General features: G+C 39.3%; 1 protein-coding gene across 5 annotated transcripts in view; it reads left to right on the top strand.

Moving 5' to 3' along the window:
• arap2 (ArfGAP with RhoGAP domain, ankyrin repeat and PH domain 2) overlaps window positions 1-24,144 on the top strand; it is a 177,739-nt gene that overhangs the window by 49,860 nt on the left and 103,735 nt on the right. For all 5 annotated transcript variants that reach the window (XM_074698999.1, XM_074698994.1, XM_074698996.1 and 2 more), the window contains exon 10: window positions 16,729-16,835. In XM_074698999.1, the coding sequence (XP_074555100.1) occupies window positions 16,729-16,835 (107 nt within the window). The remainder of the gene's footprint in view (window positions 1-16,728; window positions 16,836-24,144) is intronic.

The raw sequence follows: 24,144 nt of genomic DNA, 5'->3' as shown, positions 1-24,144 counted from the left end.
TATCATCTGAATGCCCCTCTGCTCGGACCAAGTGCCCCTGTGCTTCAACGATCAGATGTTATTTGGCCCAAAGTCTCCCCTAATTGGCTAAAGTGCCTCTTTATTCCAACCTGCTGTGACCTACAGAGGAAAAGTGAACCCTAACTGTGGCTACTTTGCCTGGGTTACCTTTTTTTATCCTTTAACGTAGTGGTGATATTGTGACCTTTAGTTCCTATTACTGCTCAGTTGCTAGAACCCCTCACTCCTTCCTTCCCTACATGTAACGATTTAGTGTCTCATTATTCCAAAGCTGCCTTTCCTCCTCCCGCGGCGTCATTCGGAGGATAAATTTCACACGAGCAGCTGCGTTAAGCAGAAAAGTTGTCGTTTGATTTCCATCCGCTCAGTGTTTGTGTTTGTTCTTACAGTTTCGTATTTGTTCTTCATTGTAGAACGGCAATCGGCCTGGGTGTGCTGTTTGGAGAACGCATGTGTTCTATGTTTTGTTTCTGTTGACAGAGCAATCTGTGGGTTTATTTGTGGGCTGGAGCATCTTCTTTAAAATTCAAGCACATAGGCAGTTTGTGGTTGCAGTAAACCTCCTCTCGTGGAGACAACAGTTTGGAGGAGGGATGTCAACAGTGGCAACATGTGGTTTCCAACTCTTTATATGCACACTGTGATTCTACACACTGTTTCCTGTGGGTTTGATTGGCTTTTTGTTCTCGACTTGTTTTTTTTGGTGAGAAAATGAAGCAGTGTGTTTCTGTATTTAGCATCATGGCTTCTTTGTGGTTGAGGATTAACTTTTATTCTTTGGATTTATCAGTAAACTACTCACACTAGGCTTCATGGATAAATATAAACCGCAATAATAAAAGCTACCATCAGCTATTTGAAAACTAAAGGTGCATCAAAGAGAATCCTAAAGATTGAATCATTTATTTTAAACATCATGTTGATGGGTGTTGATTCTGTGGGACATGTCTCATAGCTGGAGAAACAAAAGACAGAGAGCTCCATGAAAACGGATGGTTTCCAATAGGAAATCCTCTACCATCAGTGTGTGAAGGTGGTAGGTGTGTATGGGTGAGTGAGTGGTCTGAGAGACTAGAAAACCGCTATATAAGTACTGGTCCATTTACCATTTACCAATTCAGCTTAGAATGAATAAACGTTGCAACTACTAAACATTATTACGACGGAAACCTTCTCCAACGGTATGTCACACCATCACATGTAGAGCAGAAAACTGACAACTTCAGCATGGTCCTCCAGACCAAATTTTTTCATTAATGACTCCCAGCTTGGAAACTCTACAATGATGTTTACTGTCCTTTTAGCCGTTGTCTGTCTTCCTGATCTCTTTGAACCAAAATGTGATGCATTTTTGTGCTTCTCCTTTTGTAAAACCACAAAAAATACTCCTCTCTTCTTTTTCTTCTTCAACTACAACAACACCTGTTGTCTTCTCCCTGCTACGTCCGCTTTCCAGGTTGGTTTTAGGACTGGCGGCCATGCTAGTATTTAAAATCACATTTCGCTCTTTCTGTCCCTTGAAATCTGCCGTAGCCGTTCAGTATGTCTGCCTCCATAAGCAAGTCTTGTGGTAATATGAATATAAAGAGCTTTTTTTTCTAATTCAAGAGAAAGAAAATTAAAGTTATCAGACACTTTTGTTCACGTACGTCCTAAACATGTAAAAACATCTCATTTCCGCTGTTTCCACTTGGCAAAATGCTGCCAACTTACTTAACTCTTCACACTGCACCGCTAACTTTCAAATGCTGATTTAAAAAAACCCCAGCCCCCCCCCCCACCCCACACACAAAAACAAAAACAAAAACAAAAATAAAACTGAGCATTCAAAATGTTTGTTATATGTAATGACAGTCAGTTAAAGGAGGGTCATTGTCCTTTTTTGAGGTTTTATTTTGTCCCTCTGGTGGCCCCTTAGTAGCTTTAAATGACTTTCAGCTTTATATTAAAAGAATCCAAATTGAAAACTGAAACACTTATTTAAGCTGCTGTCTCTTTAAGGCTGTCTCTTCCCTCTGATTGGCCAGCCCACTGGAGGCCTATTGTGGGCGGAGCCATGGTTCAACCTTGGTGTTTGAGGCCTCTTCCCTCAAACACCAACAGTTCATGAACTAGTTTGAATGTCCTTATGCGATGACAAAAGCATTTTAGCAAGTCTCGGGAAGAATTTTTGCTTTAATTAGAACAGACCGTTTTCATCAGTTTACAGACAGATTCAGGGATTTCTACAACATATGAAAGTGTTTGTTTAGTTTAGTTTATTTCCATGTTTAAATATCAAGAAGGAGAGTCACCCCTCTTTATTTCTTTCAATTTAAGCTCTGATGACCTTTTTTTCTCTCTGTCAGATTTGTAAGACTACATTTCTCCAGTTACAAATTCTGAACCTTTTTCACACAGGGTTTCAAAAAGCTTTGTTTTGTCTTCTCCTCAGTTCTCTGTCAGTTACCTACCCGGTGTCAGAAACTTCACCTCCAGCAAATATTGACAGAATTGATGAAATCCACCTTAAGCAGAGAATGAGATCTCCAGACTTTCAGCCCCTGGTTTGGGTCAAACTGTGTGAAAACACTTGTTCCTAACAAGTGAAAGCCCACGTGTTCTCAACTCCTGAGTTCCTTTCAAAGATTTTCTTTAAAGAATTGTAGCCTCCAATTCTGGGTGTCACATAGGAAGAGCACTTCAATATTTCAGGGAGTTTGCTTTTTTGACAAGAGGTGAACAGGTAGAAAGAGACAACTTTCAAGTACATTGACTAACTTTATCTGTAAAAAAAAGCTGTCATACATTTGTACTGATAGTAAGAAAGTCTTAGTAGAAGCATGTTTCTGATGACTTCATGAAATCAGAAAGTCTCATTTAGATCTCTTCGATAATTTGTGAAGATCACACAAACCTCTTGTGAAAATCTTTAAAGATTTACCGAACATATCGTAATGATCTTGCAAAGGAGGACGTTTTGGGAAGACCTAGAAAACATATGGATTTTGTTCTGTTGAACATCTCGTAAAGATCTCCCAAACATCTTGTTAAGACCTGGTGAAGATCTTCAAATAGATTGTTGCAAACATTTCATAAACATCATGTTAAAATCTTGTGAAGAACTTGCTTTTATCTTGTGAAGATCCTGCAAAAATCTTGTGAAGATTTTATAAACATCTTGTGAAGCTCCTGCAAACAACATGAAAAGATCTTGTAAAGAACTTGCTCATATCTTGTGAAGATCCTGCAAACATCTTGTATAGATCTCCCTAACAAATGGTAAAGATCCTGCGAAGTCGTCATAAAGACTTGGTAAAGATCTTGAAAAGATGTCGTGTACATCTTGTGAAAATCTTTGAAACCTCTGATGATCTCATAGACAGCTTGTAAAGATCTTCTGAAGAACTCGCATATATCTTGTCAAGATCTTGCAAACATCTTGCCAAGATCCTGCAAACAACTTGTAAAGATCTAGCTTACAAATAGTAAAGATCTTGCAAAGATGTCATTAAGACTTTATGAAGATGTTGCAAAATTCTCAGGAAAATCTTGTGAACATCTGATAATCTCATAAGCATCTTGAAAAGATCTTGTGAAGAACTTCCATGTCAATTGCTAATAAGATCTTGCAAACATCTTGTTAAGCTCCTGCAGACTGGTGAAGATCTTGCAAAGATGTCATAAAGACTTGGTGAAGATCTTGAAAAGATGTTGCAAACATCTCATGAAAATCTTGTGACCATCTGATTAATTCATAAGCATCTTGTAAAGATCTTGTGAAGAAGTCGCATGGGTCTTGCTAAGATCTTGCAAACATCTTGTTAAGATCCTGCAAACACATGGTGAAGATCTTACTAACATCTGTTCAAAATGTTAAAAACATCTTGTGAAGATCCACCAAACATCTTGTGAAGATCTTGCAAACATCTTGTAAAGACCTCGCCAGCAAATGGTAAACATCTTACAAAGCTGTCATAAAGACTTGGAGAAGATCTTGAAAAGATGTTGCGAACAACCCGGGAAAGATCTTGTGAGGAATATTTCATAAAGATATCTTGCAAATGTCTTGTGAAGATACATCGCAAACACCTCATGAAGATTTTGCGAAGATCTCATGTAGAGCTAGCAAACTTCTTTAGAGATCTCCAAGATCTTGCGAACACATGGGAAAGATTGTGTAAAGATCTAGTGAACATTTAATGAAGGTATCGGGAACATCTGGTAAGGAATTTGTAAAGATCTTGCAACCATCTCTTGTACATCCTGCGAGTTTTTGTTAGGATCTCTAGAAGATCTAGCGAACATCTTGTGAAAGTTCATTTTGAATCAGTTAATCGATGGATTTCTAAAGCAATCAAACATTTGATTTGAATCTTTGGTCGTACACTGGTATCGAGTGAAATAAGTACGTTCCCCTTAGACATCCGTCATATTTTCTTCTCTTAGAGATGTTCTTTTTGGCCCACAACCAAAGCCACTATAAGAAACTCGTATAGTGAGTAGTTGGAGTCTGTTTCTAAAGACTTATACACTCTTTTTTGATAACTTAAATCTTCCTTTAACTGCAGAATAAAGAGGAGATAAGTTTTCCCTCACTCAGACTTTCTCTTGAGTCTTTCTTATTTGATGTGAATCCAATTAGGCCCTGATAGTGCCGGCTCACGTACAGAGACTCTGTTCTCTGCTTCCTCCTGTCCCAGCAGTAAGATATCCTATCTCAGATGGAAAGATAGTCACAAACTCAGTGATACTATTTCTTAAAGTGCCTCACACGTACTTGTGTGCGTGTTTGATAATGCTGCACGCATCCGACTCATTTCCATCCCTCCTTGCCTCTCATTTTGTTCTGCTCGCTCTTTTAGTTTTGTTGTTTGCCTTTCATTATTTTCTTCATTAGCGTGAACAAACATCTTTGTTAGAATTCTCTTTTGGGTTTCACTCCTTGTCAGCACATTTCCACTTCCTTGATCTGAGACAGCGGGAGAAACGGAGGGAAAGAGGGAATCAGAGAGAGAGCAAATTAATTGTATTATTTCAGCTTACAAGCTAAATCCCCGGCATGAATGCAGCAGCAAGAAGCAGTGCGTCGGTTTTTTGAGCAGAAAAGGAAGGGAGGCGGCAAATGAGCATCGAGAGAATAAGCGACAGACACAATGAGATAGAAGTGGAGGGATGAAGTGAAGGAGCTCCACGGTGCAGGGGTCAGGAGTGAGGAGAAAGGAAGGAGTGATGGAGAGCGGAGAAGGAGGTGGACCATTGCCCCGTTCGAGTTCAGTGGAGTGGAGTGTTTAATCTAACATGATGAACGAGCCGTTGGAAACATCATCCTCCCTGCTCCTCCTCAACACCCCAACCCCATCCCTCAAGTCCAGTGATGAAGCTGTGTTTGAGGTCATTTAAACACAAAGGTAGAGAAGGTCAGACTGTGTGTGAAGTGTTGCACACACACACACAGAGTCACTCCTCAACCTGTCAGATAATTGGTAAATCCAATGTGTTTTGTTTTGCGTCTTTTCATTCCTCAAAAATTATACATCAAGGGTTTTAGAAGTGGACAGATTTGTTAAAAAAGCAAACTTTCTTTATTAAAAGTATTTGTCAATTTAACCAATTTCCAATTTTGGTCCTTGTCCCATGGTTTCCAAAACAAATGCAATGAACAAATTTAAAACGCTAATATTGTAAGAAAGAGTAATGGTTGGTTTGAAAGTGTTGTTGACTTGCATTTTATTTTATATATTTTTTTATTAAGTCATACAAAAGAAGAGAAAAGAAGAAGACAACAAAACTAAACAATCAGAAACAATGACAGGAGGCTAGGGCTAGTGTTTAGAGATTAAAAAACAACAACAACTAAATAGATTAAAAAAAAACAAATGAATAAAAATGATAAATTAATTAAAAACTGAAATAAGTAAAAGCCTTGAGGGATGGCAGTAGCAATAATAATTGCAAACATAACACTCATAATAATCGTACAGAATTCAAAATTATCTTTTTTTTGAAATGAAAAGTAGTATAAACAATAATGGATGAAAATAAAAAAAATCATGATAATAGAAATTATGAATGCAAAGCAAAATCCAAAAAAACACAAAATTCAAAAAGTGAAAAAATAATAATAATAAAAAATATTTCAAATAATATTCAAAAACTAAAAGTTGAAAAAAGTTGAAAAAAAAATCAGTTATAAACAAAACTGTGAAAGATAAAGAAAACAACAACAACAACAAAAAAGGAGTTCGGTTAAATAAGAACTTGTTTTTTTATTTTAGCCTAATGTTTAAAGAGGGGGTATTTTGCTTTTCCTTTTTAAAAAAATGGATATAAAGTAACAATGCTGTATGTTTCGAGATGGGAATTGATAAGATTTTATTGATATTGATGTATCGATTCTGCTTATTGATTCAATTGTTTAACGATTCCCTTATCAGTGCCTTTCTTTGATATAAAAACAAAGTAGTAGAAGCAGCAGAGCTTCTCTGTCCAGCGTCGCTAACATCTAAAAAAACATCAAACAAACCTTTTGTACTTCATTTGGTGCGAATACACAATCCGTTGAGTCTGGCATGCATTGGACATAGGCACCTTCTCTGCTGAGACGGTGCAGCAGCGGATGACAACCGATGGAAAGCATCAAATACATGTGACCCCTTATATTTGACGTCATGCTGTTGACAAAAGTTTAAGCGTGTTGCTGGTGTTTCCACTTTGCATGAAACTACTGTTTGATGATTGTTGCATTTCCCGCTATTGTTGTCTTTCTTGGTAAAAATAAAGCCACGTCTTTGGTCCTCTTTGTCTACTTTTTGTACTGTCCGCCATATTTTGTTCCCTCAAAGTCTCTGTTCTGGTTAGTGAGACTGTTTTTCAAGGCACCCGGAAGAAAGGAATCGTGAAGGAAATCGTTAAGATTAGATGTAAACTTATGAAATGATGAAGTCATCACATAAGGATCTCCTTCCTAGTTCATGACACACAGGGTGTACAGACATCAAAGACCAAGGCCACCCCATAGCTATACCTCCAATAGACCTCCAAGGGGCCAGCCAATCAGAGGACAGGAGGTTTGTGGAGCAGGGAGCCTTAAAGAGACAGCAGCTAAAACTGTAGCTGAAATAAGGCTTGTCAAAAATATCTGTGTGAAAAAAATTAGACTTTTTGAGCCGTAAGTCATTTCAATACACCACAAAGCTTCCAGAGGGACAGTATAAATACTCAAGAAAATGGGACTCTCTCTTTAAAATAAAAGGCATATTACCCCCTCTTTTAAAAAAAATGAATCATTTAAAGGTCATGTAATTGGACCCAGTTTTTGTCCACAAGAGCCCCAGCTGCACAGAAATAATCTCCATATATCCCTTTGTCAGCACTTAACTTCCCACTTAGAGTTTTTTTCACACACAGTCGGGGCTCCTGTGCTGGGAACGATACTCTCAATATACAATAACAGTGTGACAGAGGATTTAATTAATCTCTACCTTAATTAAATCTCTTTCTCATTTGCTCCTCTCAAGATCTTCCTCGTATAAATTAACACCATCCCAAGACTGCAAGGCCATTTTTAACGGTTTGTGACACTAGAGTGAGTAATCAAGGCCCAGTGCTCGTGATGAGTTTGGTTGCTCCTCAGAATACCTGATTGCTAAGAGATAAACTGTGAAATTCAGCTACACTTGCTATCCTGCTTTATTTGATGAGTGTCTTTTCTACCTGATTTGAATATTTATGACTCCTGTGGACAAAGCAATAAACATGTAACAGAGAAGTCTCGATTTAAATTACTTTTTTTGAATGTGTTGGCTTAAAGTTGGCTATTCATTCCGCCATATGACAGGGAAACATCCATTTTGAGTTGTTTTTCACCTTGTATTCACTTGTTCACACCTTTTTTCCCATTTTCTTCATTTATGTTTTGGGTCTAAGAAAATGTATGTGTGCTTCAGTGCTAGCTTTGTTCACAAGCTATGTACTTTGTTGTGTGTTTCAGAGCCATTGGGACTTAAAAACTACTACATGGTGCCAAGATTTAGCTCTTTAGCTCGTAAGCTTACTTTATTGAAACTAAGTCAAACTGTGTGTAAGTCGGTTGCTGATAGCTATATAAGAATTTTGAGCAGCTGCAGCTAAATGCTATTGCTGCCATGCTAACATGCTTACACTTAAAAGCTCAAATCTTGATCATGTTAGGCGTCTAGTTTTTGTGCAACTCTGTGCGAACCAGTGGCGATTGCTCTAAGACTGCAAGGGAAGCTCAGCTTCCCCTAAAATGTGATATGTGCTGCTGTGTGTACATTTCATTGACAAAATCTGAGCTAGAATTCTTTCATCTTTTGTTCAGAATCAGCTACCTATGACAGGTAACTGGCTTCACCTCCTTCTCATTCATCCCCGCAACGTCTCAGCGCTTTAACACAGTCGGACGCTGAGCGTCTTCTGACTTCAGCGGGGAAGCGTAGAGTGGGTTGTGCCACTGTGGAAACTGGACGGTCATTGGATAAACGCTGGGCTTTATCTGTCTGAGGCCGAATCCCTTTTTGATTGACAGTGAAATCAATCAATCAATCAATCTTTATTTGTATAGTGCCAAACCATAACAAACGTTATCTCAAGACATTTTGCAAAAACATTTAGAGGTCTAGACCCGTAAATGTTAATAGAATTTTATTAGGAGAAACCCAACATCAAGACAAGATAAGGAGTCTTATTTTATCTTAATCCACCATGAGTACAGGACTTTGCAGCATTTAGCAAAAAACTTCCCTTTAACGGGCAGAAACCTCGGACAGAACCAGACTCATGTTAGACAGACATCTGTCTCGACTGTGTTGGGGAGGAGAGAGATTGGGAGAGAGAAGTATAGGGGGGGCAGAGAGAGAGGGATACACACGCGCACACACACACACAGTCTGAACCTATAGCAGCATGACTAAGAGCTGGTTCAGACCTGATCCAGCTCTAACTGTAAGCTTTATTAAAAAAGGAAAGTTTTAAGTCTACTCTGAAAGGTTGAAACCGTGTCTGCTCCCCGGACCTCAACCGGTAAGCTATTCCAAAGAAGAGGAGCCTGATAACTAAAGGCTTGACCTCCCAGACTACTTTTAGAGACCCTAGGTACAACGAGCAGACCTGCATGTGGAGAACGCAAAGATCTAGACAGATATTACCGAATAATTAAGTCTTTAAGATACGATGGCCCGATGCCATTAAGCGCTTTGTACGTCAGAAGAAGACTTTTAAACTCTATCCTAGATTTTTTTAAAGGACAGGTCCTGATCAAAAAGAACTCCCAGGTTCCTGACAGTGGTGCTGGAAGCCAAGCTGATGTCGTCAGAGGCGGGGATGTTGTTCAAGAAAGCTTCTCTGAGATGTTTAGGTCCAAGAACAATGACTTCAGTCTTCTCTGAATTCAGCAGTAAGAAGTTTCTGCTCATCCAGGACCTTACGTCTTTGAGGCATGCTTCAAGTTTAGATAAGCGGTTGGTTTTTTATGAATGAGCCAGTCAGCGATCTTGAAGAATAAGTAGTACTAATTAAATATACAGTGCATTTGCAAAGTCAGATGCTGCCACAACTAACCAATATCATGTGTAAAAATATTCTCTTTATAGAATTGAAATTCTCTTTGTACTTGCTAGTTTATGCTAGACTCTGCAAAGCTAATGGTCTCATAGATGTAGCCCCCCAGAGGACTCAACTGTGGGCTAGTGAGCTGTAGGCTAGTTTGTTGCTTATAGCTGACAAAAAAAGAAACAGACAAAATTTACAGCCTATTGCGTGACTTAGTGTGAAATACAAAGGTGTGGGGACTGAGTATTGAACCCTGTGGAACACCAAATTGAGCGTGATGGGAATTTTGATTAAGCTTTGCATTATTTATTGAAAGCATATTCATAAATCATAGTCAATAAACTCTGTGTGATGTTAAAGCTTAAAAGTTCTCACAAATCTTATTTCTGAGATTTTACAATATTTTCCGCCTGAACCGTTGAACTCCACATCAAATGTTTTCTCTCAGGTCCTTTTTAAGTAAATTTCCTCCTTGGCTCTCTGTCTCCTTTGCTGCTGTAAATCAACGGAGGCATTTGTCTTTCTTCACTTCATTTTTTATCCACACATCAACCTCACAACCTATCCTTGACCTCTCCTTTCTCCTGTCAGATTTTGAAAATAATCAAAAGCCTGTTGTCTCCATTGAGTATGTGCTCTTAAACCCCTCTGTCCTCTGCGAGCTGGTCTTCTTTTTAACGCCTGCACTCTTCAGTGTATCTTAAGGCGCTGAGTTGATGTGGAAGTGGAGATAGCAGCCGGGTGGTGTTCTAACTCGTCTGGCTTCTTTTCTCAGTGACTGATTCATACAATAAGAAGTTGAAAAGAGATTGTAATTGGGTTGCATGACTTGAATATTCTGACAGAAAGGTGGGGGGTTCGCTCAGCACTTAGCAGGTTAAGGTTATTCATTTTCAAGTGCAAAAGAAAACCGTTCCCCCTCTCACAATTTTGTGTGTTTTGTTGAATAGAGCTGATCTTTTGTCTCTGAGTTGAAAAAGCTCTTTGATCACGCTCAGACTTCAAGCACATAAAGTTGTGCATCGGTAAGAATTTCTGCCCCGGGGCATTCTCCCCTCTACCCCCTTCATGAGAGCCATTATTGCCACCTACCCCTCGCATGCTGTAATTGGGTGAGTTATTTTTATCTCTTATGCCTCTCTCTCCTCGACCCCTCTCTCCTTCCCCGGATCCTTGGTGAATTAATTGGAGAGGGCAGAAGGCCACGGCACATATTGGGTAGGTAACGAGTGGCGAGGGCTGGACGCCCACTAACACCCAGTGCTCTAATTGGCTGCCTGAATGGGATGAGGGTCATTAGGTATAGGTGACTGCTCTGCCCTCTCAGTGCAGGGAGCCAGACGGGTGGGGAAACTCATGAATGCATGTTAACATACAGTACAGACACAATCCTTGTACTTTTAGATACATAAACCTGAAAAGGGGAAAGTCCACGTCTGTTTTGCCTGAACAGCTGGAGAAGAGCCACTTGTGGAGAGAAGATGATCTTAAGTTCAATAAAGTAAAATATGAGCATTAAAGAGGATGTATGATTGAGTTTTACAAACAAGTATTAAGCTAAAGTTTTAATGTTAAACATGGTAAAAGTATCGCATTGTGAGTTTAAAGTGGTTTGGAGTACTGCAAGTTCCTTAGAAAAACTTGCAAAAAAAAAAAGTCCCATGAGAGCTAGGTGAAAGGATTTCTCAAAGTGTGACATCACAAGTTGGAGAATCTTGACGTTGCAACTGCAGGTTAATTTGTACGTACCTAAAAACTCTTCATTTTAAGTAAAAACAAACAAAAACATCTCAGAGATAATGAAGACTTTTGAGCATGGCAACAGTGGAGGAGGCTTCCAGAGCGCCTTTAAGAGACAGTAGCTGAAATGAAGCATTTTGAACTGGGGCTTCAGCAGGAGAATATAAAACCTTAAAAAAAAGTTTACTTAACACCTTTAAAGATTGTTTCAGAGTCTTAATGCCTCAGATACACCTGATACAACAGCTGGAGTCATAGTTCACGCTCCATTGATAAGTCTCTCTTCTTCAAGGTAAAACTGTAAAACTGTAAAACCTGTTGACTCCTGGTCTGGTTTCGCTCATTATGTCCATTAGTCATCATAGCCAAGCTAACTACGAACTAATTTTTAGACAGTTTGTTTTATTTTGAAGACCACTGGATGTTTTAAGGTAGTTTCCAGTCACAGCTTGTGTACAAAGATATCGATAGATAAATAGATATATAATACTTAAGTTATCCCCGAGGGGAAATTGAGGAGGAGTCACAGCAGTGATCAAGAAAACAAAAGTAAGAAAGTGTATAGAAAGTGCAAAAAGGTCCATAAAAAAATAGATGCTGACAGCTTGTCCATCATTGTCCAGTCAGCCAGCCTCCACCTCCACAGGGTCCAGGACTGAGCTTCTTCAGCAGTCTGTTCAGTCTCTGTCTCCTGGATCCTGTCTGAAGTTCCTCCAATATGGTGTTCATGTCCATTGTTAGCTTCGTTAGCCATGTCTGTAGATAGCATGATGCTACTCTGCCCTCTGGTATTCCCTCTGTTGCTGGGTTAGCATGGCTAGCTTTTCCATCTTGTTGGAGATAGATCTTACGTTCCCAATAACGATGGATGGAAGGACAGGTCCATGTCGTCACTTTTTAGCTCACACCTGAGAACCAGCACGTTGTCCTCACCTCCTTCTCCTCACCTTGTGGGAAACATCCGGCCTTGCACCAGTTAGCATTGACATACTACAGGCTGCTAACAGCCGATTTCACATGTAAACAATGCAGACATGGTTACATGTAGGATCTCCAGACAAACACAGGAGCAAAAATAGTTCTTACAGGAGTTGTTAAAGGTTCATTGGATTTTCTCCTGTGTTAGGTTGTGCATCACATCTGTCAGCCATTAATTGTGCGATGGAGGCATCACATTTTTCCATTTAAACAGAACGGCCTGTCTGGCTAATAAAGAGAAAAAGGTTATGACTTTTATATACCAGCTCATTTAAAGAAGCTGGAGCTTGAAATAAATGATGGCAAGAAATTACTTCAAAACTTAGCAGGGTACTGGAAAGAAATAATAATTGTGATACAACTTTTTAACTGGCAGGGATGTAGAGGACAACCCAATTTATTAATGTACGGCCCTTCTCCAGCAAAAGTGGGAAAGGTATGAAAGAGACGAGACATGCAAACAGAGAGATCCCCAATTGAACTCCAATATGAGTTTAAACTCCCTTCACGACCATTGGTCTTCAGAACTTTGAACACACAGATTTAGAAAAGATTAAAAGAGCCATAACTGTGGGTAGTTGTAATTGATAGGGTAGAAAGTCAAGCTCCTGCTGCTTCCGAGCTCTCACATCCAAACTTTGAGCTCAATTAGGACCTGGCCGCACGGTGGATTTCACTTGTCTCACTCTACTGCTCCCTTGCCTTTCCTATATCTTCCTTCGTCTGTCTCATCTGTCGTCTTCCTCTGAACTCAGAGGGTCTTAATTACTCAAAAAATGCTTCACGGAATCTGAGTTCTCGATTTCCAAATCCACCCTTCAAAACCCGATACTTACCATCCCAAAAAAAGGGAGAATAATTGCTCGGATTTTCCACCACAGTCCTCCAAATGAGTCTGAAGTAGTCTAATTGGGGCTAATGATGGTTAAAATGAAGATTTTGACAACATTAGCCCCAATTGAACTGAGCGGCGCGGTATTGAAAGATCAGGTCGGAAATCCTAAATGTTTTAGGTGCCGTCTCCCATGTGCTTCAATCTGCTGAATTTGGCCGAGCTTGTTGCTAATTAGCTGAAGAATCCTGTAAGACGTGTTCGCACACATCCTCGCTTTGCTAGGCCTCGAATTCCCAAAAAGCACCTAATCAACAAAGAATGTGTCGATTCATTTCCGTCTCTTTGTTGGTGTAATTAGTGTAATTGTTTCGCTGGTGAAGACGAGGGGAGAAAAAACAGACACATGCTTTACGGCTGGCACAGCATGGCAGCGTTTAGCGCTCCTCGATACGCCTCTTTTTTTTTTTTTTTGTAATTCAAGCATTGGCGCAGATCCTGCTTTGTTCTGGCTCTTTCTACACACTCACTTTTCTTTCTGTAAACTGCTCAGCTGACCCCTCACCCGTCTCACCCACTCAGTAAGGATTAACAAGACCTTTTTTTTTTCTTCTTTCACTTATGCTTCTCCCGTCTTTGTGCTTCTCTTCCCCCTCCATCTTTTGACTCACTCTTCTGGCTCAGTGATGGAGTGAAAGTGTGTATTTTCCCGTATTGTAGCACAGTGTTTTTTTTGTTTGTGTTGTCTCTTCCTGTGTGGGTGTAGGTGCACTTCTTTTTGTCTGTTTTTTTGTGTCTGTCTCAGTGTAGAGCTCTAGGCTATAGAAAACGGTCTTAACTGCGGTGAGTGTTGAGGGTGAAGCCAGGGGTGCGGTGTGATGCAGAGTTATAGAGGAGCTTATGAAAACGGTGCCTCTGTGTCTAACCCCTATTTCTGAAATGGGCCTCAGAAAACATCGAGGCTGAAAGCCGGGGTTGGCGCAGATTCCCCAGATGGGCCCCTTCGTAAAGCTTTTCTGTTTTCACACAGGTGCACACACACTCACACTCACACACACACACACACACAACAAACGCTCTCTTTCCTTTACCAAAAGCACACTTACACATCTCACACAGAATTGGTTTGTGCGTCATTTGCGAGCTGGAGAAAACCCGCCGAATGTGTCCCGCGTTATTGGTCTGTCACAAACTATTTTCAGCAGGCGTTTCACAGTCATCCGTGGCATTTCCTGAAAGGAGAATAAAAGGTAACACAGTCAACAGGAAGCAGAGCAGCTGAGACTTCGACAGTCTCTGCAGTGTTTGTTAGTTTTCATTAGACCAAATGACATTCAAGCCCCTGTGCAAGAAACCAGCTCCGACTTTAATGAGGCGACCTGTTGATCCCACCTTATTAAAGACGGTCACTAATTTGGCCAAAAAAAGTGCCTGTAGCTGGCGTCTCATGAAGGACCCTTACGGGGGCCCTATGGGAAAAGACTGTCTCCTCTCGGAGGGTTTGAACTAGTGTCTGAAGAAGTTTGTGTAAATACTTTTAAGCTTAAAAGATGAAGAGGAATGCTTAGATGACTGACTGACCCTGACGTGGTTCAACCAGAAAAAACACAACCTCAAGCTCCTAATGAAGGTTTTGTTGGTGTTTCAGACTTTGAGTAAGTTATCCTAATTTTGTGTTAGCCTCGTTATCTCAAATTGCCTTGCTTATATCTCACATGGGGGCTTCCAGGTGCCAAAGCTAGCTTAAATAGCATCTTTTGAAGGAACATTTTTTCAGCTCCCAAATGATTCTCATGTAGAAAATACAGTGAAATCAGATTGGATAGTTGTTCAGAATGGTTTATCATTTAGCCTAGCATAAATAAAAACAAACAAAAAAGCTAGCTTGGCTGCTTGTTTTTCAATTATAACTCAGCATTTTCACTTGTTTGTCTTGCTGTTAAAAAAAAACTGAAAAGACAATTACATATACAGTTTATTTGCTAAGTCAGATGTTGGCTTGTGCAAAACAACACTTAAAAAAAAATTGAATTGAGAATCTCTTTGTACTAGCTGTTGATGCTAGGCCCTTCAAAGCTAATGGCCTCAAATGGTTACCACAGAGGAGTCAACTGTTAGCTAGTAAGCTGTTAGCTTTCAAATGATGCTTGCTCTCTTGTCAAAATGCAGTGAAAGCTGGTTGATAGTTAGCTTAGCATAAAAACAACTAAGAAAAAAGGCTAGCTTGGCTTAGTCAAAGGTATTAAAATCCAACAGAAGCGCTTCAAAACTAACTGATTTAGTGCCTTATCCTCTCCAACAGACAACTGTTAGACTGAGACAAAAATATAATTTCACGAAAAAAAAATATAGAAAGCTGACTGATATGCTGTTCACTTTTTAACCATGAGTCATCATTTTTTCACTTGTTTTCTTGTTGAAATGAAGATGGAATAATAAACAAAGATACTATACATCTGCAAAGTCAGAGATGGTATGATTAGCCGTTAGCTAACGTTCTCAAAGCATGGAAAATCTTTATGGTTAAAAGGAGCTAGGTGCTTGCTATTTTATGCTAGGTGCTACAAAGCTGACAGAGGAGTCAACTGTTAGTTAGTGAGCAGTTTGCTAGTTTTCTAGGTGCTAACAACTGACTGCACCTGGTTAGCTAAATTGCAAATACCTATACTTCCATTTTCTCAGTCCTTTCTCTGAAATTGGCTATTAGCAAGGTTGAAAAGAGACATTTCTGTGCTCAACTGACCCAGAAAAATTAGTTAATACAAAATCTGGACTACTCATGTTTTATGCTAACAGATTTTCTTAGCTTTAGCCTGAAGTCAGTCGGCCCTTTTCCTTGTTTATAGTCTTATTTCTAGCCTAAATTAGGGGACTGCTACAGTGGCTAGCAAACTGTTGTTGAATGTTCCATTACAGAATATTTGAGCTAACAACTTATATAAATATATTATAGGAATAGAAGTCATTAGTGGGCTAATTTGAGGCTAAATTACCTCTATTGTCTTGAAACAGTTTGTGCGGTATGAGGAGCTCAAGCCAAGACATAAATACTGTAGCACAAGTAAACAGCTACTTTTTTGAAGTTTATTATTAGCGAATGTCAGATTAAGAGTTGGAATTTTTACTTTTGTGTTTTGAAATTTGGGAAAGACACCAGGTGCTCCCAGCCCAGCATGGCTCCAAATCACTAGCCAGACTCTTCTCCTCTGTGGCAACACCTGCAGCTGAATAACTTGTAGCACTGTTGTCGCACTAACTAAGTTTTCTTTCTGTCTAAATTCTTGCTTGTGTTGTACGTTGCTTTGGACAAAAGCATTTGCTAAATAAAACTGTAAACCCTAATTTAAGCGCACTAATGTTAACTTTTTGTCATGAACAGCAGCTAGCTGTTAGCTCATTTATGCTAGCCTTGGCCAGACTAACTGTAATGTGGCACAAAAACTTGGTTGAATGAACTTTCTCATCATGGTGACACTTTTTCTCTTTGTAGTGAGGAGAAAAACAAGCCTTTAATTGTTGATTATTGCAGTAGCAGCCCTCTAACAACCTCAGTATTAATTCATATTAAATCTTTGCTTCTCCATCTGCCTGTTTGTGTTTTCCAGGACTATAAAGCGGGCCTGGCTATTGCTGAAGTGGAACTGACTGCTGCCAATATTAGAGACGTTGACCGCAGGGGCTTTGAAATCAACACTCCCTTCAAAAGCTTCTGGTACGTCTGGACTCGTATCTATGCGAGCGTGGAATGTGCACATTGAGTTTTTTGTCTTTTTCAACCCTCTCGTCGTTCACAAAAGGAGGCTTTCATGCCAGAAAGTGTGAGATGTATGTCTTTTCAGGAGGTTTCATGTAAGAGAGATAAGTGCCCTCTTTTTATTTGATCTCAAAGCTCTTACCTCAACCTAGAGCTGTGTTTCTTATTCTGTTTCTCTGAAAGAAAACCTTAAGTGAAGGATTCTCTCCTTGACAACATATCCCAAAGAATGAGAAACTCAACAGGTTAACATTTCTCCACATTTGCTTAAAATTCTGCAGGTGGCAGCAGCAGAATATCTCCCCTTCATTAAAATTCCTCCCTTAAATAAATCTCACTCCATATCGTCTTGTTTCAGCATATAGGCTGGGAAAATTCTCTTTGCATACATTAAGCCTCTTGTACTTTGATCTCAGTAATCACGTCTCGTGTAGCATCGATATTCAGGGCTAAAAGGCAAGGGCAGGCGTTTTGGTTAATCTGCTCTTTCACATGTAAGGTATTAAGAGTCTCATATTGTGATAAGAGTTAAAGGTGCTAATGGTGAAAGAGTTCCCACTGACTGGCGTTCGCTTATTTTACCCAGACAATCTGATGCTTACTTTAAACCAGACGCCTTTCAAGGTTTTCGCATATATTCTCTGCCCTCTAGCCTCTTTTTTTTAGGAGAATCTTAAAGTTTAAAACTATTCTGATGTTAAAAATTTGTCTTGACACATTACAGGCTCCTACAAGTACAAACCTTACATTATGAGACCAACGTTTGAAAACGGGAGGTTACCTTGTGTTTAGGGTTTCTATTGCCCCTCTGGAACCCCTGTAGTAGCTTTATAGAAGTTAATGCTCAAAAAAACAACCTGTTTTCTCATGCATAAGTGTCATTTTCAGTGTTTCCTCATCATTTCAGCAAGTCTCATTAAGATCTAGTGAAGATCTTGTGTTATGTTTAAAATAGACCATGTTTCAAAATTTGGGGAAGCATGATACCCCCTCTTTAAATAGATTAAAAAGATCTAAATACAAAAGTGAAGTTTCCTAAAAACTACATGCAATAATTAAATTATTAATCCATTACACTCATAACACCATGTGATATAACTTTTATTTCCTTTTTTACTTTTAGTCACAATATAATAAACAATGTACAATCATTTTATGGGGTTGATACTGTTTTATGCATCCTACTACTTTTCAACTTGGCTAACCTTTGTTGACTGAGCTTGCTGTAGCATATTTTTTTAACAATTACGAATCAGACCAAACTAATGCTTCCTTATGACCCTTAAAATCAAATGTCCTGACCATAGACTGTATAAAACGTGGCAGTGTCTTACCCATCTGTTTCTGAAACGGAAAATGAAGCGCATCGGCTATAGCGGCCATATTGGTAGTGGCAAGGGCTTAGCCTACAGCCATAGGGTGACCCTCAGCTGTGCCTCTTATTGGGCGAGCTCACGATCTTAATATCCTCTGAATGGCCGCGTTAGAAAAAAATTCACCCCCCGTACAGTGAGTGCCAGTAGTAAAATTAGCGACTCAGACAGGAGACGTTTTTTGAACCAGGCTCTAAATACGTTAATTTCTGCTTTGAAAACAGCTTTTTTTGGCTTGGTGTGTATGTGACTTCTGCTACTTCCGGAGCCAGCCTCAAGCAAACACTTGAGAAACAGCAGATTTAAGTACTTCCGCATTGTCTCGTATTCTAAGACCGGAGGTTGCTGCTTGGTCCTGGCCTGAAAGATCAGGTTCTTTGTTAGATAACACCACTTCCAACAATAAGCAGGGAAAAAAATCTGTGTGATACTAAAAATTACAAAATAAAAGTGTCTAACTGTTTGCTTTATTTTCTCACATACTAAATTCACACAGTATTTTATACTAATATTGTTGCTAATATTTGAGCTATTTTGAAAACAATCCGGCCCTTTAAGTCCCATTATTCTTAGCTTAAAGATGCTATGAGGAGGTGTTGAGTAGACTGCCTTGCCACCTTCTAGCCTGGAGTCTCTGTCGTAAATTACTTTTAGCAAAGTGTGTGTTTGTTTTGGAATTAAATGAAGATCGGATTGAAAAAAAAATTCATTTGACGTGCCAAGGTAAGGTATTTATCAGTACAGTTATGTAGCGCTACAGTTTGAAACGTGACATCAAGCAAAGGTTGTGGTAGCCGGTTATATGTAGTGCTATCGGCAGCCGACATTTAGCCGGCTACTACAACGTTTGCTTGATGTAATGTTTCAAACCATAGCGCTACATAACTGTACTGATAAATACTTTACCTTGGGGTGTAAAAAGAAAATTTATTAGTGCAGTTGCGTAGCGCTACAGTTTGAAATGTGACATCAAGCAAACATTGTAGTAGCCAGCTATATGTAGTGCTATCGGCAGCCCGGAGCAGACCACTGCAGTATATCTTCTGCTTGTGGGTTGGAATGAACTTTATCACAAATAGTTTAGCCCTTTTAGCTTTTAGCTCGGGCTGTATCACTTTCCTGTTTATCTTTCTTCTGCTCTTCTGTCCTTTTTCTGTCTGACAGTTAGGCTCCAGCGTCCACCATCACTACAAAATTAATCACAGAAATCGTTTTTAGCAGAGAAAATCACAGCTCTCTTTTCCCACTGCTAAACTTCTTGAAGGGAGACTTTTCCAAGACCACTTTGAAACTCCTCACAGCCCCTTTAACTCCTGAAAACAAAGAGGCAGTTCCCTTTGACTGCAATTTGTTCACTGCCGTTGTTCTCCAGTCCTACCTCCGTCAAAGTCTTGTAGCAGCAGCCTCCACACATGGCAGACATGCGATAAACGCACTACATGAAAGCAGGTCCCTCTACAAAAATCATTAATTATCGATCAAGGTTTTTTTTTAATGAAATCTCCCCTGGGGGTCTCAAGCAGGTGTCTCTGCCACCGCGGGGCACAGAGCCTTTTCAGGTGACTCCACTCCCTCGAGGCCTCCAATCAATGCGCCTGGTGCTTGTTTGTGCTGTAATGGCCCTTTTAGAATACACCCGTCACAGCTGCCTGGACAAAGCGTGCCTTGTTTGTTTGTTTGTGTGCTCGTGTTCACTATTTTTACTCCTATCTTTTTTCTACCCGTTGCCTTGTGTAAAGATTTTTTTCCCCTCCTCATCCCTTTACCTGTCTGTTGCATGTCTGATCGATCTGTTTGTGTCAGCGCCTCTAATGGCCCCTTCGTTTGGCAGCTTCGTTAATACGCCAGGCATAATTGCCATTTTGTGTGAAACAAAAAAAAAACGTTAAGTTAAAATGAGCTCAGGTCTCTTGAATTGTTTTGATGAGGTGATTGCTGAACGGCCGTTATAGCCCGGGTGTGTGTGTGTGTCTTTGTGTGTGTGTGTGTGGATCGAATCGATTGGTAGCCCTGGGAGCGTTCTCCTACCTGCTCAAGGTGGGGATTAGTGAGAAACTCATCTAATCACTTTAAGCTGTGGAGACTCACTTTGGCTTTTCCATTGTTTTTGCTGCTGTTAAATGGACAGAGCGTTCAGCCCGCTGCGGTGGATGCTGTAGCCGGCTTTTATGAGTAGAGAGAATGACAATGAGGCGAAAGGGAGAAGTTACCGAGGCAAAGACACCCAACTTTGAAGGGATCAAAACTTTCTTTTACCTCGAAGAAAGTTAAAGCTGGAGATAAATTCTGGGATCAGGGTTAAATTGGAGAAAATCCAATGGAAGGTTTGTTTTCTGTTTGTCTGACATTTCTTACTTTGTTGTTTCAAGGTTGCAACTGGAAAACATCAAAACTACTCTCTTGGGCTGTGTTGTTAAATGTCACAAAAGTCAGGCTTAATTGAATCTAAACATCGTAATGATATACAATATACATACATTATTTTCAGGTTAGTTTTTTATCTAAAAGAATGCTGTTCGAGAAGATGGTTGAAGGACACAAGTGGGAGTTAGCTTCCTAAATCAAGTTTAACTCCCTGTAAATCCAAAAACTGGAAATAAATAACATTGAAATTGGCTTCCCAAAGTTAGTCCTTAAAGTACTATTCTTACAAAAACAATTTTACAGACTGAAGACTAAAACTATGTCCCCTACATCTGATGTTAGAGAGTAATATTTCCAACTGAAGACCATAAAATAAGTTACATACCACTATATATTTTAATGTTTGGGTGATTTTTTGGTAACTGACTTGTTTAATACTTTTGAGAATAAGCTCATCTGCTTTCTTGCCAAGAGACGAGAAAAATGATACCTCACATGCATACCATTTAGTGAAATGTGAATCAGCGTACAGTTAGCTTAGCTTAGCATAAGGCCGGGAAAAGAGGTAAAACTGGCTTGCTCATTTAGAAAGTGCCAAAATATGATGATAAACAGGCTAGACTAACAGATACACACATTATGAAAGTTTTGTTTGGTAAGTCTGCAGAAAAGTAAATCCAAGTGTATGTATATACAAAAAAATATATCTATATGTATTTCATCTATGGCGATTAGCAGTTGTAGCTGGATGTGAATTCACAGGGACGAAATTGTACTTGCTTGGACATTGCTCAAAAATGATATTCAGAGATGTGGGCTCTGTCTTTTTTTTTTTTTCATGCTAAGCTAAGCTAAGCTAACAGATGCTAAGCTAAATTTAATGAATTTCTTCCTTTTCCTAAAGCACTGTGTCTAAAGACCAACCTCCAATGCAAATTTAAATTGAAGAACCATCAAACTTTGTGGATTTCTTTTTTTTTTTGGTATTTGTTTCTATATAGCTCTCAGAACAGTTTGATGCTCTCTGAGCATACTTTCAGATTTGCTGACCTTTCAGATAAATACACAGGAGCTGGCTTGAATAGCCTGAGAGTGCAATGATGTAGTTTATGGCAGGAAAGTAGCTGATGGAGGCTCAAAGCCTGTGTTTAAAGAAGTGATTGACATATTTCAACAATATGAGCGAGACGGCTCGAAAGTTGTAATTTAAGAAAACAGAGCCTGACGACAGCATATTTAAAACTTAATCTATAGCAAGGGCAGAGGCAACAATTTTATTATTGTTAGGGTGTGACTCAGAGTCAGGACCTTCTCTTATTTCTGTCCCGTCTGTTCCACCTGTTGTTACAATAACTATACTTACTGCTTTCACTTCATATCTGAAACTCTGTATCTTTAGGGGCCTCCTCACTCTGCAGTGTCCTCTATGGTTTTTTGAGGCCATGTTGCAGTTCAGCATGCGATGTGAGCAGCCATCTCTTTAGACGGGGGCCCCGGGGCCGACGCAGAGGCAGGCAGAGAACGGCTGAACCCAATCAACCTATCGATCTCTGCCAGGCCTGCTTGGGCCAGCCCGGCCCCGGTGTGCATCCTCTGCTGTGGGCGAAAGCTTCCCCTCCCCGCTGGCTTCGCCCCCCCCCCTCCCTCCACATATTCCGTCTTACTCTAAAGCCATCGCTTGGTTGCCATGGAGACCAGTGGTCCTATTTCTGCTCTTTTAAGTGCTTCTTTCAGTCAAGTGAGGGCTCTCTCCTTGTTCCCTCCTGGTTTCATGTCTTTGTTGATCTTTGTCACTTCTTTCACTTGTGGTAAACATTTAAGCTAATTTTGCGCTACACGACACGTTAAGTTGTTGAAAACATGATGTCTCTATAAGTCGTTTATTGACAGTTCTAGACATTTCCATGTTGGTGCTTATCTACGGCCTCCTTTAAAACTGTATCTGAGTGATTCTATAATTTTACAGTGGGTTATTTGGGTGATATTTCACTTTTATTTAAAACAGAAAGTGAACAGGTTCCATCATTTATTTAGATAAAAATGCAAACCATGTGTTGAAATTTGCAGTTTTTGAGCTGTCAGATTTCTCAAATGTCAAGTTTGCTCTTCAAAATTAACTCTAGAATACATTTTTGTGTTTATTATATTCAGTGTTATTTGTTTGAAATAATCATTACAATATCTTAAAGGTGTTTAAAAAACGATTTTAATAATATATATGGATAAGGTAATTCATTTTATGTGTCTGAGAAATCAGCATCAACCGTGTTACCCAATATAAAAAACCCTATAAATCAGCAAATGGTTTGCTCCAAAGTCACATGACTTAAATCAGTTAAAGTCACATCCTTTTTGGTGCGAACCATGAAGAAAGTGTGCCATATTTTAACTCCTCCTCATCAATATTTCATCAGAATGATTGTCCGTACATGGGGCGCTTTAATTTTTCGACAACTGTGTTACCGAAATTTTCTGGTGTTCTTACTATAGATGTAAAAAAAAAAAAAGCAAACTGTGAGGCAAATGCACGGAAATATGAGGTGATGGAGGTCAGGTGGTGGTATGTTCAAGGTCTGCAGTTAGCACAAGGGACAAAAAAATTTAGAAAATGTCAACCCTGTTACCTTATCGACCGTGTTAATGTGATTTTTGTGCCATAATTCCTTAAATTTTGTCTAAACTTTGACATAAACAGGGACATTTCTAGGGAGCGTAGTTTGTCATAGAAGTGTTGAATTACTCTAAATTCAGTATAAGATGGGTTTATGTTGGAAAAAACCGTCACAACTTTTGGTGCTTACACTGTTGACAAAATTATGCTCCAAAATTTTCTTTGTTACTCAAATATTTAGAAATTCATTAGGGCTTAAACTTGCCAACTAATGAATTAAGAACTTTTCAGGTGTATCATTTGCAATCAAATAGAATATGAAAGAAAAAAACTCATTTTTTTCACTTTTTTTTTGTTTACCCGAAATGTTTCCCTAATTATAGAATCACTCATCTATTGAAAGAGAGGCAGCAAGTGAGTATCCATAAAAAATGCCAAACTTAAAGAGGTGTAATAATGTCAGACTTGTTCAAAATGGTACTTAAAAAATAAATAAATAAATTGAAAAATTGAAATTTTTACCAGACTTACTGAAATGATGGGGTCATCACATAAAGATCTTGTAACTAGTTTGTGACAAATAAAAGGGGTTTGGACCTCAAACATCAAAAATATAATAACTCGGCTTCCCGAGGGCTGGCCAATTAGAGGAAAGGGGTATTCTTAAAGAGACAGCAGCTAAAACGTAGTGTGTCAGAAAGAGGCTAAAATGAAAGTTCTCAAACACACAAAAAACCCCCACAAAATGTTGATAATTTTCAACTAGGAATAACGTAAAGCTACTACAGAGACTCCAGAAGGACAAGATAAAGACCGTCCAAAAAACCCAGTACCCTCTCTTTAAGTTTCCCTCATGATGGAGTTAAAGTGTTTGCATAGGGTGGGTATCTACATTGTAATTTGGATTTGATTTTGCGAT

Source organism: Halichoeres trimaculatus, unplaced genomic scaffold, assembly GCF_033239565.1.
Source record: "Halichoeres trimaculatus isolate MK-OKI-2021-1 unplaced genomic scaffold, fHalTri1.1 fHalTri1_scaffold_22, whole genome shotgun sequence".
NCBI classification, from domain to species: Eukaryota; Metazoa; Chordata; class Actinopteri; order Labriformes; family Labridae; genus Halichoeres; species Halichoeres trimaculatus.
Note: the sequence above shows the minus strand (reverse complement) of the source record. Positions and strands in the feature narration are given on the sequence as shown.